Source organism: Sus scrofa, chromosome 14 (genome assembly GCF_000003025.6).
Source record: "Sus scrofa isolate TJ Tabasco breed Duroc chromosome 14, Sscrofa11.1, whole genome shotgun sequence".
In the NCBI taxonomy this organism is placed as follows: Eukaryota; Metazoa; Chordata; class Mammalia; order Artiodactyla; family Suidae; genus Sus; species Sus scrofa.
The window spans coordinates 109,088,109-109,101,629 of NC_010456.5; the positions used below are offsets into that span (position 1 = coordinate 109,088,109).

Here is a 13,521-nt window from a genome sequence, read left to right on the forward strand (position 1 = left end):
TCAGATTCCTCATCTGTGAGATGGTGATAACCCTAACAGGGCTGTTGGAGGAGCACTAGAAAAGATAATGCCTATAGAGATCTTAGTAGAGTGCTTGGCGCCTGTTATGCCCTATGTACATAAACGCTAGTGTCATCATTAATGCAAAGGTATAGGATACATGCTTTAAGGGCGATTAACCCGGCAACACAGTAAGAAGTAGGTTGAATTGGGAAAGGCTTGCCCAGGCCCTTGCTCACGGTACTACTCAGGAAACACTGAACGGAATGGCATTCTCTGCTAGGCGTCAGGCATGCAGGATATGATTTCTGCCTTTTGTAAGCTCAGGGTCCCTAGGGGGTGAGGTTAAGTGCCAAAGTTGGTGATGGGGAGGACGCAGACGTACATTCTCAGATTAGCTTCTCTCTAACTGTTCCCTGCAAGAATCAGAGCGAGGCGGGAGCTGCGCGGGGCAAGATCCCCAAGCGAGCTCTCCCAGGGCTCCGCAAGACTGCGACCCGCAGTCGGGCGGGACTAGAGTTGAAGCGCTCAGGACCTGGTACGAGGAAAAGCAAGCACGCAGGCGCAGGCGCAGTGTGGATGCGAACACTCACCTGTCCTGGGGTGGGCGGAGCTAAACCCGCGAGCGGGGGCCGGAGGCGGGGCAGGCGCGATGACGTCAAGAGCACGCCACCGCAGAGCAGCGTGTCCCGGAAGCGGCGGCGGCGGGGGAGGCGGAGGAAGTTCACGGTCTTGAGACTTCAAAGCGGCCTGGGGAAGAGGCGCCTTGTCGGGGTGGGGCGAGCCTGAGGAAACGGCCCAGGGTCCGGTCGCCCTATCAGTGCCTCCTCGCCGTCCCCGCCCCTCCCCCACCAACCCAGCGACGGGGTAGGTGAGGTGCCACCCTCTCCCCACCCTGTTGTGTTCGCCGACTGTGCGGAGTTGGGCGCCAGAACTCGGTGGGGGCCGCCACCGGCTGGCCCAGCGACCTTGGGTGTGGCCTTCCCAGGTTTGGGCCTAGGGGCCCCGTCAGGTTTCCTGGGCTGTAGAGGTGGTGGTTAGGCCCCTGACAAAGCAGACGTGCTTCACCCCTTCCTGGGTTCTTACCTGACGTCTGTTCTGGGTCCTTTCATCCTAGCTCCACCTGCGGAGTTTTCGGGTTCCTGGTGGCCCCTTTGTTACCTTGTCCTTCATTTCCCCCCGCCCCCCTTCGCCTCGCTCCCCGCTCTCTTTCCCTTCGCAGCCCCTCGCATGGCTTTTGTTGCTGTGCTCTGAGAATTTGTCTCCTTTACTGCTTAGTCTTTGGGTAGGACTTTGAAATTTAGGAAAGAGGGCGAGAGTTCTTGTAGCTCTCCTCATCAGAGGAGCGAAGGGAATGAAGTGTTATGGAAGGCAATGACTGCCCTCTTGGGCTAAATGGGGGGGGGGGCAAGGAAGGGTGATGGGCAGAAGTGGCTCAGGAGGTAGTTGGGAACAGAAAGTGGAGGATGCAGTGGGGCTGGAGAAAGCTCTGGAGTCCTGGAGGATGGGCAGTTAATCCACTCATTCAGTGAGCATTTATTCCATGCCCGTTCTATGCAGACACAGTAGTGAATGGAAGACATGGTCTTTGACCTGGTGGAGCTCAAAGTTAAGAGGGGCAGACTGGCAAGAAAGCAGGGAGTTTTGCTTTGGCGTGATAAATGCTTTAGGGAGGGTCTCCCTGTCCAAACCAGGGGTGGTGGCAAAACTTCTCAGAACAAGGGAGTGATGTTTAAATTGATACCTGAAGGATGAGTAGGAAGTAACCAGATAAAGAGAAAAATATTTCAGGACATCATTTTTCTTGAGACCTCAGGCTACCTCCCCCAGCAACCATGTGTGCTTGGTCTTATGGTTTATACTCTGTGGGGAAACGAACATTAAATGGAGAGGCAGAAGAGCAGGATTTTGTACAGTTGACCTTTGAATAACAGAGATTAGGAGCACTGACTCTGTGAAGTCAAAAATCAGAGTACAGGAGTTTCCTGGTAGTCCAGTGGTTAGGATTTGGTGCCTTCACTTCTGTGGCTCAGGTTCAGTCCCTGGTATGGGAACTGAGATCCCACATAAAGCTGCTGCATGCCACAACCAAAACAAAAAAAACAGAGTATAACTTAACGATAGGCCCTCCGTCTATGCGGTTCCTCTGTATTTGCAATCCCACATCCTTGGATTCAACCAACTGCAGATCATGTAGAACTGTGGTGATTCCTATTGGAAAAAAATCTACATTTAAGTGGACCTGTGCAGTTGAAACTCATGTTGTTCAAGGGTCAGCTCTCTCTGGGTAAATCACTTCAGCTTGCTGAATGTCAGTGTCTTCCTCTGTGAAACAGACTTTCCACCTGTAGCCCTGCCTACCTCAGAGGTTTATCATGGCACCACTACTTGAAATAATGCAAGTAGAAGTGTGTTGGCCATTGGAAGTGCAATGCAAACATCAGAAATTGTTATGCTTACAGGATGCAGACCTCAGAGCGTGAGGTGTATGGGCTGGAGGTGAGCCCCAGCGTGAATCCTGAGGCTTCGCTGGAGTCTCCTCCTGCTCCTACCAAGTCCCCAGCATTTGATCTTTTCAACTTGGTCGTGTCCTATAAGAGGCTGGAGATCTACTTGGAACCCTTGAAAGATGCTGGTGATGGTGTCCGGTATTTGCTCAGGTACAGATTTTACTTAGAGTTGTTCTGACCTGCTGGGCCCTCTGCCTACCAGCTCTGCGGTTGCACTGGCTAGTTAGGCAGCAGCTGGGCTGTCCATTCTACCCTAGTGAGGAGCAGCTCTGGGAGATACACTGGGCCTCTGGGCTTATTCCAGGCATCCTGTATCTCATGCCCAGCCCAGGAGAGGCAGGTGCTGGGAACTATCTGGCCTTTCACCATGGTTTCTTCTTTGTGGCTGAATAAACTCATACTTTAGAACTGCTAGCTAGCCTTGATCATTGGACCTTCCATGTCTAGAGCAGGCTCCCCCCCCCCAACCCTGCCAGCTTAAGCATAATTAATATTAGATTTAGGGAACAAGCTTGAACATAAGATAAGGAAATACAAATACCTATGAATAAGCAGGTACCATTTTCACTAATCCTTTAGGATTATGGATCTCAAAATTTTTTGTTCCCATTCTGCTTTGATTTTCATCCTTGATAATTTTCTTTTTTCTCTTTTCAGCTCACTTTATTTCTTATGTTAAAATATTTAAAATTACAGATGTATGCCATTCTGCTCCCTAAATACTTCGGTTTGTCTCTAAATAATATGGACTTAAAAAAAAAAGAAAGTAACATCATACCTAACAAAATTAACAATACTTCCTTGATATCATTCTGTATCCAGTTCATATTCAGATTTCCTCACTTGTCCCAAGAAGGTCATTTATGATTGTTTTGGCCAAATCAGGCTCCAGTCCAGCACTGTACATTCTGTGTGGTTATTTTGTCCTTTAGGTCTTTCACAATCTCAGATGGTCTCTTTCATGACACTGACTTGCTGGAGACTCAGCTGAGTATCCTGGAGAGTTTCGTGCCTAGATTTGCCTGATTGCTGCTTCTTCCTGGTGCAGACTGGAAGTTAAGTTTAAAGGTTGGGCTAGATTCAAGGAAAACAAAAAATGTGTTTTTCTTTTACAGAGGTCATACGTTCCTAATATTGCATTGTAGTGAGAGTAACATGAAACCTGGTTGTCCTGATTCTTTTTTTTTTTTTTTCCACCTTGGCCACACCTGTGGTATGCGGAAGCTCCCAGGCCAGGGATCAAGCCCGCAACCATAGCATTGACAATGCTGGATCCTTAACCTGCTGAGCTGCCAGGGAACTCCAAAACTTGATTGTCCTAAAGACCAGACATTCTTTTTTAAATTTTTTTTTTTTAAAGTTTTATGGCCACATCTATGGCATATGGAAGCCTCCAGGCCTGTGGTTGAATCCAAGCCACAGCTGTGACCTATGCTGCACCTGTGGCAACACCAGATCCTTTAACCCACAGTGCCAGGCCGGGGATCGAACTGGCACTGCAGAGATGCTGCCATCAGGTTGCGCCACAGCAGGAACTCCTGGAAGGTTTATTTTTTTTATTTTTTATTTTTTTGTCTTTTCTAGGGCCGCTCCCTCGGCATACAGAGGTTTCCATGCTAGGGGTCCAATCGGAGCTGTAGCCGCCAGCCTACGCCAGAGCCACAGCAACGCTGGATCCGAGCTGCGTCTTCGGCCTACACCACAGCTCATGGCAACGCCGGATCTTTAACCCACTGAGCAAGGCCAGGGATCGAACCTGCATCCTCATGGTTCCTAGTCAGATTCGTTAACCACTGTGCCAAGACAGGAACTCCAGGTTTATTTTTATTTATTTATTTTTTGTCTTTTTTGTGTCTTTTTAGGGCCACACCCATAGCAGATGGAGGTTCCCAGGCTAGGGATTGAATTGGAGCTGTAGCTGCTGGCCTGTGTCGCAGCCACAGCAATGCAAAATCCGAGCCGTGTCTGCGACCTACACCACAGCTCACGGCAATGCCAGATCCTTAACCCATTGAGTGAGGCCAGGGATTGAACCTGCATCCTCATGGATACTAGTTGGATTTGTTAACCACCGAGCCACAATGAGAACTCTGGGAGGTTTATTTTTAACTGACAGAGGACTGAAATTTTTCTTGTTCCTCTCAGGACCCCCCGAACTTATGGCATCATCCCTAGGATGAGCTGGTCAATGTTCCTGAGTGATGGTCTGCACTTACAGATGACTGAGCTATTGGCATAGAAATAGGGAGATGTTGTGAGGTGGGGCTCGCTTTATAATCCCACCGTGACAACTAGCTGAAATGTACTTTGGTCTCCTGAGAGGAGAGTGTGGGCTCCGGAGAGCACAGGGCTGTGCTCTCTGGAAAACTGGTGTTTTCCATTGCCTGTGTGTACACACGTGCGCATGCAGCTGTATGTATGTATGTATATATGTGTGTTTTGCCTTTTTGTAGCAAAGCACAAAGGTGAAATGTATCCTGCCTGACTCCTTTTCCTTTTTGCTATTTTATGAAATTAGAAATCTGTGAATATGATGGGATTGATTAAGCTGGGTGGAGGAGGAGCACTGGGTCTAAAAAGCCCTCAGGAGCTTGTGGTCTCCTTGCTGCTGGAGTTGGAGCAGTGGTCTGTGAAAGCGGCTGTCAGATTAGTTTGTGCAGTTGATTGTTCTTTTCTTAGTAAAGAGGATTTGACTTTGAAGAGGAATCTGATCTTAAGCTTCTGTGAGGTCTGAAGCTTGGAGCTGCAGTAGATTTTTTAAAAGACTCCTTTCTTCTGGGATCAGCTGCTCCAGGAGGTGGGCCTCCACGACCAGAGTGCCAGTAAAGACATCAGATAGAATGGGAGATGCTTTTAAAAAAAGCAACCTCAATGGATGGTGTGATGTTTTTATTTCTGAGATAGGATTGGCCTTAGATCTGACTTTTAATTTGCTTTAACAGTGGTAGCAGCCACTAGATGGTTCTGAGGCCTAATTAGCGTGATTATAGTTGGAGTGTATAGCATTTTAAGAGAAAGGCAGAGAGAGGTCATTTCACTCCCTTACTCATAACTCTTATTAAAAAAATAAAAGCAGCCCATAAATTAGTTAACCTCATTTTGTATCTCTGAAATACCCAAATTAGAGCAGAAGGAATTGCATTGAAGTTCTCAGTACATTGCAACTTACCTGTTGATTTTTTTCTATATGACTCTCTCTTCTGAAGGCCCACCTAATATACAGGGACATTGCTTTTCAGAATATAGGTGTCAATGGCTTCATTATTAGACCTGTGCTCCCTTTTCCTTATTAAATATTCTTTATCAAGGACTAAGCCAGCGGTATTTGCTTGTCCTCAGCAATCTGTCTCTGGTTTTCTTTCCTCTGTCTTTGGGGGCTTCTGCTTTGCCATTTGATGGTGATAGGAGCTGGATCTGTGTTTATTTCTGTCTGTTCCAGTTTGTTCCAGCATATTTGCTGTAAGGATGCTGACCCTAGTTTTGTCTTTACTAACATTCTAAAACAAAATCTTTTTTTTTTTTTTTTTGTGGTCTTTTTAGGACTGCACCCACGGCAATTTGAGGTTCCCAGGCTAGGGGTCAAATCCATGCTGTAGCTACTGGCCTACGTCACAGCCACAGCAATGCCAGATCCAAGCCTTGTCTGTGACCTACACCACAGCTCATGGCAACGCTGGATCCTTAACCAACTGAACAAGGCCAGGGATTAAACCTGCATGCATCCTCATGGACACTAGTCAGATTTTTTTCTGCTGAGCCACGACGAAAACTCCCTAAAATGAAATCTTTTATTATTTTTCTCTTGTGGAATTAATGTATGTTTAAAACAAACTCGCCATGAGTTCTCTGGTGACTTAGCAAGCTAAGGATCTGGTGTTGTCACTGCTGTGGCGCAGGTTTGATCTCTGGCCTGGGAACTTCCACGTGCTGCAGGCATGGCTAAAAAAACCCACTACAAACTCTCAAAATTACAGAATTAAGATGAGAAAGTCACAAACTGGGTCAAAGAACTCCTTCACATTTTGTCCTCTCAATTTCCATATTAGATGAATCTTGCACAGAGTATACATGTTCTTAGGAAGTTTTAAAAAAGGATATATTACATATCAATTCTTTTTTAAAATTTTTTTTATTTTATGGCAGCACCCACAGCATATGGAAATTCCCGGGCCAGGGATTGAATACGAGCCACAGCTGCAGCAGTGCCAGATCCTTTAACCACTGTGCCACAGCAGGAACTCCATATCAATATTATCTTGCCTAAAAAAGAATAAAGGAACATTTTAATGAAGAATGTCATCAGCACTTCTTAAAGAGAATAGAACCTTATAAAACACAGGTTAGACAGTATCAACTGGGTTATAACATTAACAGATGAGGTTATAAATTGTTCTTCCTCCTGGGAGAAAGTTGTGCTGGTCTTCTTGTTCAGAGAGTTTGCCTTTTCTCACCCTGGGGCCTAAGATGTGACCTGAGTTCCTCTCCAGGTTGCCTGTCCAAGTGCAAGGCCCACTTGTCATTTCTCCCTGACCTTCTGAGCTCCAGGCCCTCCCCTTGCTCCTGGTTTGCTGACCCTCCTGTGCACCGTCTCCCCTTCAGGCTGGAGGGGTGGTTGCCTTCAGTGACCAGTACTGTCTGTGTTGTAGGTGGCAGATGCCATTGTGTTCCTTGTTGACCTGCCTGGGCCTCAACATCTTGTTCCTCACCTTGAACGAGGGTAAGAACTGCTTCCAGGAGCCAGGGGCTTTTTGTGCATGAATGTGGGGAGGAATTCTGAGAGGCGGCTGAAGGAGTCATTGTCTACCCCTGGAGTTGGCCTACCTCCATGTTTGCTTGATGTCAAAACACAGCCTCCTGAGAGATCCGCTCTGGGTTGGAATCCTGGCTGGGCTGGGTGGGACCTTGAACAAGTTCTTTAACCTATTTAAGGCCTAATTTTCCTCATCTCTAAAGGGGGAGTAATAACAGAGGATAGTTGTGAGGAAGGAAATGATCTATGTATAATACTTAACGGTTCCCAACACAGAGTATGCAGCCAGTACATTATAACTATTATTGTTGTTTCCTTCTGGACTGAATGCTAATGCATTAACCTTTTCCCATTTTGGTTTCTGGGATCATTTGGGGACAAGACATGGGGTGAAGGTACCAGAAAGGTGAGCTGATCAGGAATTTTTGCCACGTCTATTGATTTTCAGTGGCTCAGCAGGTGAACCCGGCGGGGGCTGCTGGGCATTCACCAGTGGTGAGAGGTCTGTGGCATGAAGCCTTTGAGGTTGGTGGGTGGACAGGTGGGTAGCTGGAGTAGCTCCTGGGGACCTTTCATGACAAGATATGCTGTGATCCAGACCTTTCGGTTGGAACTGGCAGATGGCTGCAGGAAAAGCCCAGCCACTCAAGGGAAAATAAAAGACCTGGGACAGAATGTTCTGAGGAGCTGGGTCCTTTATTCTTGCATTTCTCACGTGTCTCCATTGCTTCCTGTGGTTTCAGTGGGTTGAAAAGAAACCCAGTTCACATAGGACCTCATCTTCTGTGTCTTAGTGGGACTCTTCTTTGCCTGGTTGAAACTCAGGTATCCTTCCCAGGCTCTTAGATTTTTCTGAATGTATTTCCAAAATAAATCAGTTCAGATGGCAGGTGTTTAACAACCATTTACTCTGCAGTTCTCTGTTAGCTTGTTTGGGGGGTACCATGGAACATGGAAGAAGTGCCTTCTTTGGATTTTCTTTCAGCCTCACCATTTCTCAATCCACAGTGGTCTGTGTTATCCTTAGCTCCAGAGGAAGGCTCCCAATCTCCCCTGTGGCCCAGAGGTCAGAAAGTCAGTCGTCAGGAACTCCTAGTGTCCAGATTCCAGACTCGAGTCACCTGCTGTATGTTATGTGCTAGTGTAGGGTATTTAATATTTTTTAAAATGGTCTGGAGCTACAGCAGTGACCAGATGGGCAAAGTCCCAGCCCTCAGGAGTCTGTATTCATGGAGGAGCCAGTGACCATACCTGTAATCTGCCACGTGGTGATACATTCTGTGAGGAAATCTGAAGCTGGGTTTTAGGGCTGGAGAGTGAGCGTGGAGTTACTGTTTCACACCGAGTGATTGGGGAAGGTCTTTTCGGGCAGAGCCCTGGAGGAGGCGGGGAGGTGAGCATGTGAATGGAGGCTCCTGGCCCTTGCTCCCTGCTTATCTGCAGTGCTCTTGCTCCTCTAGGTGCATGGTACTCAGTGGGCGCCCTGATGATTTCAGTACCCGCCCTGCTGGGCTACCTGCAGGAGGTCTGCCGGGCACGGCTGCCCGAGTCTGAGCTGATGCGGAGGAAGTACCATAGCGTGAGGCAGGAGGACCTGCAGAGAGTGCGCCTGTCCCGTCCCGAGGCCGTGGCTGAGGTGAAGAGCTTGTGAGTATGGAAGGGGCCAGGGAGGTGAGGAACAGTGACAGTACTAGCTGCCACCACACCGAGTGCTTGCTGTATTGGGCAAACCATGAATGTTATTTCCTTTCCTCTTTTTAACAGTTCTAGGCAGTAGCTACTATGATTGTCCTCCCTTTATGGATGAGGAAAAAGGCTTACACAGCTGGAAGTGACTCAGCTGGGATGGGAATCCAGAGGTAGCTGATTTCATTTTGGAGTCTGTACTAAGCACTTGGACACATGAGCCACTGCCTGGGTTCAAATCCCAGCTCTTCCGTTTACTTGCTGTGTGACTTAGGGCAAGTTGCTCAGCCCTCCTGGGCCTCAGGTTCCTTATCTGTTAAATGGGATAATACCTCATAGGTGGTTGTGGAGACTAAAATGAGTGTCTGATACCCAGGAAGTGTTCAGTAAATATTAGTCATCATCACTACGCTGTGGGGGAACTTCCTGCATGTGACAGAGCTGGTCCTTCTGAGGAAGCACCTTAAGACTGTTGGGTAATGTTAACGGTAGCAATTTCAGTGGCTCTCTTGACACACAGCAGGGGTTCTCATCACCCCCCCCCCCAACCCCCAGGCAGCAGAGGCATCTACAGAGCTCCAGAAAACCTCCACCTCCAGAGGTGGAGCGCTGGGCCCCACCTCTGAAATTCTGAGTCAGTTTATCTGGAGTGGGGCCTGGGTATCTGCAGTTTTTCAAAAAACCTTTTTACTTTGAAATAATTTTAAACTTACAGAAGAGTTCCAAGAATATTACAAAGAACTCCCATTTGCCCTTTCCCCAGATAGAGCAGTTATTAACATTTTGCCACATTGGCTTTTATCTTTCTCTCTACACTAAAACATTATTTTTTTCTTCCTGAACCGTTTGAAAGTAAGTTACAAACATCTTGCCTATTTACCCCAAATACTTCAGTGTGTATTTTGTGAGAACAAGGACATTTTCTTATCTGTCCTCAGTCCTGTAATCAACATTAGAAAATTGACATTGATAACATTAACATGGGTACTATTCTCTAATAACTGTTCATGATCACATTTTGCTAGTTGTATTAATAAGGTCTTTTAAATAAATTTCTCCTGATCTAGGATCCAGTCCAGACTCACATTGCATTTAGTTTTTATGTCTCTCTCTCTCTTTTTTTTTTTTTTTGGTCTTTTTTGCCATTTCTTGGGCCGCTCCCGAGGCATATGGAGATTCCCAGGCTAGGGGTTGAATCGGAGCTGTAGCTGCCAGCTTACGCCAGAGCCACAGCAACGCAGGATCTGAGCCACATCTGCGACCTACACCACAGCTCACGGCAACGCCGGATCGTTAACCCACTGAGCAAGGGCAGGGATTGAACCCACAAACTCATGGTTCCTAGTCGGATTCGTTAACCACTGCGCCACGACGGGAACTCCCAGTTTTTATGTCTCTTTAGTCTCCTGTGACCTGGAGTAGTTCTTCCGTCTTTGTTGCTCATGACCTTGACATTTTTTTCCCCCAACAGTTGTTGTTTTTCTTAAACTCAATAAATCTTATTATATTTATAGTTGTACATCGATCATCATAACCCAGTTTTTCACAGCATTTCCATCCCATACTCCCAGCCCTTCCCCCTTCCCCTCCAACTTGTCTCCTTTGGTAATCATATGTTTTTTTAAGTCTCTGAGTCAGTATCTGTTCTGCAAAGAAGTTCACTGTATCCTTTTTTTTTGATTCCAGATATAAGTGATAGCATAGGATGTTTGCCACTCACTGGCTGACTAACTTCACTTAGCATGATAATTTCTGTGTTCACCAATGTTGCTACAAATGCCATTATTTCATTCCTTTTTATGGCTGAGTAATATTCCACTGTGTATCTGTACCACATCTTCTTCTTCTTTTTTTTTTTTTTGTCTTTTTTTGCCATTTCTTGGGCCGCTCGCGCGGCATATGGAGGTTCCCAGGCTAGGGGTCTAATTGGAGCTGTAGCCACAGGCCTACGCCAGAGCCACAGCAGCTCGGGATCCGAGCCGCATCTGTGACCTACACCACAGCTCACGGCAATGCCGGATCGTTAACCCGCTGAGCAAGGGGCAGGGATCGAACCCGCAACCTCATGGTTCCTAGTCGGATTCGTTAACCACTGCGCCATGACGGGAACTCCTGTACCACATCTTCTTTATCCAGTCCTCTGTTGATGGACATTTAGGTTGCTTCCATGTCTTGGCTAGACCTTGACATTTTAAAATAGAACAAGTTTATTATTTTGTAGAATTTCCCTCCATTTGTGGTAATTTGGTTCCTCATGATCAGATTCAGGTTTGCATTTTTGGCAGGAATGTGACAAAAGGTACATGATACTAACTTTGATCATCTTTGTGAAGGTGTCTCCAGTGTAAAATAGCCATTCATTTTACCCTTAGGGTTAGTAATCTAAGGGCGGATACTCTGAGACTTTGTACATATCTCGTTCTTCGTCAAACGTTCACCCACTACATTGAAATACATTGATAGGTCTTGCCTTCATTAATTTATTACTATGATCTTGGCAAAGATCATTTTCTTTTTCTTTCTTTTTTTCTTTTTTCTTTTTCTTTTTTTTTTGTGTGCTTTTTAGGGCCGCACCTGTGGCACATGGAGATTCCTGGGCTAGAGGTTGAGTTGGAGTTGCAGCCACTGGCCTACTCCACAGCCACAGCAACTCGGCATCCGAGCTGCGTCTGCGACCTACACCACAGCTCACGGCAACACCAGATCCTTAACCCACTGAGGGAGGCCAGGGATGGAACCCGCATCCTCATGCTTACTAGTCAGATTTGTTTCTGCTGTGCCATAGTGGGAACTCCAAAGGTGGTTTTCTTTTTCTTTTTTTTTTTGTCTTTTCTAGGGCTGCACCTGCGGCATATGGAAGTTCCCAGGCTAGGGGTCTAATCGGAGCGGTAGCCAGCTTCGCCAGAGCCACAGTAATGCGGGATCTGAGCCGCATCTTCGACTTACACCATAGCTCATGGCAACGCCGGATCCTTAACCCACTGACAGGCCAGGGATTGAACCCACAACCCCATGGTTCCTAGTCAGATTCGTTAACCACTGAGCCACGACAGGAACTCCAAAGGTGGTTTTCTAATTGTTATTATTACCTGGTATTCTATAAGAACTTTTCCTTCTTATTATCAATATGAACTCAAGACTCTCTACTTTATTCAGTGGGTTATAATCTATTACTGTCATTAATTTTGATCTCGTATTGTCCTAGATTTGGCGATGGAGCTGTTTCGAACTGTCGCCTGTGTTCTTTAGCTATGTCCTCATCATTTTCTTTTCTCGTCATTTTCGAGGGCTTCCTTATTTTATGGTACATCAGAAAGTCATCTTACATGTTCCCTGCTCTGCTCTAGAATTAGCCATTTTCCTAAGGAGCCCTCCTGAACCAAGGTCTGGGTGTCACTGTACAGACATGTGCTCATTGCTTTTGGGGGCATCCATTAAAAAAAAAAACTCCCCAAGTGAAAGCTCCCTTACACCTCAGGTGGAGACACCTTGATCGGCATCCTGCTGTTTGTCCTCACAGCTCCGGTGTGTCTGTGAGGTGGGTACTGTGCTCCTCATCTTATAGAGAAAAACTGCATCCTTGGAAAAGTTAAGTAACCAGCCCGACATCAACAGCTAGGGAAAGACTAAAGCAGGAACCTGAGCAAGGATTCCAAAAAGGGGGCTGAAATATATGAAGTTTTCTTGAGCTCTTTGACCCTCTAGTAGATTTGAAGAGACTGGCTGTCCCTGACCATCTGCGCCTGTGGAGTCCTGGGCTCTGCTGCCCTGGAGCTCTGTCATGCCGCAGGAGCAGGTGAGGTAGGGTGTACAGCTTGCACAACCTGCTGTTTTGCGTCTACAGCCTGATCCAACTGGAGGCCTTCCTGAGCCGCCTGTGCTGCACCTGCGAAGCCGCCTACCGCGTGCTGCATTGGGAGAACCCCACCGTGTCTTCGCAGTGAGTGCCCTTCCACTCCCACCATCACTGCCCTGGGGACCCCAGGCTAGCCAGCTGCCTTGGGAGGGCCCCTGTCACCCTAGCTCAGGGGAGCAGAGCCTGGGCTCTTGTGTGCAGACCCACACGTAGGCTTGTGGGCTTGAACACACTGCTTTGTGTAGACCCCTTTTTGGTGTGATCAATTTTTTTTTTTTTTTTTGCTTTTTAGGGCCACACTCACAGCATGTGGAGGTTCCCAGGCTAGGGGTTGAATTGGAGCTACAGCCACCGGCCTATACCACAGCCACAGCAACATCAGATCTGAGCCAAGTCTGTGACCTACACCCCAGCTCATGCCAACACCAGATCCCACAATATTTTAGTGATGGAAAAATAATTCACCAAGTGATCTCTCAGCCTGATACAGTAGCTGATCCTGTGTTTGGATTGCCTCCTAGAGTTTGTCATATGCATATGCTCTGTAGCTCATGGTGTTGGTGAGAAGTCTTGCCCTAGTGCCAGGCACTGCGGTCAGCACCTCCTGTGATCCTGTCTTCCTCTTGGTAGTAATCCTGTGAGAAAGGCACTGTTTTCATCCTCATTTTGCACGTGAAGGAAGTAACTTGGAGCCAGGGGACTTGTATAAGGTCACACAG

At 47.1% G+C, this 13,521-nt stretch overlaps 1 protein-coding gene across 8 annotated transcripts in view; it reads left to right on the top strand.

The window, feature by feature from the left end:
- The window catches only part of ZFYVE27 (zinc finger FYVE-type containing 27), a 31,097-nt gene continuing 18,225 nt past the window's right edge, over positions 650-13,521 (top strand). For 3 of the 8 annotated variants that reach the window (XM_005657448.3, XM_021074424.1, XM_013990477.2), the window contains exons 1-5: positions 658-867; positions 2,463-2,660; positions 7,157-7,227; positions 8,721-8,907; positions 12,791-12,886. In XM_005657448.3, coding sequence (XP_005657505.1) covers positions 2,464-2,660; positions 7,157-7,227; positions 8,721-8,907; positions 12,791-12,886 — 551 coding nt within the window. In that variant the 5' untranslated portion in view covers positions 658-867; position 2,463. Of the gene's footprint in view, positions 989-2,462; positions 2,661-7,156; positions 7,228-8,720; positions 8,908-12,790; positions 12,887-13,521 lie in introns of all 8 variants that reach the window. The other 5 variants (XM_021074423.1, XM_005657447.3, XM_001929110.5 and 2 more) reach the window with 5 other exon arrangements.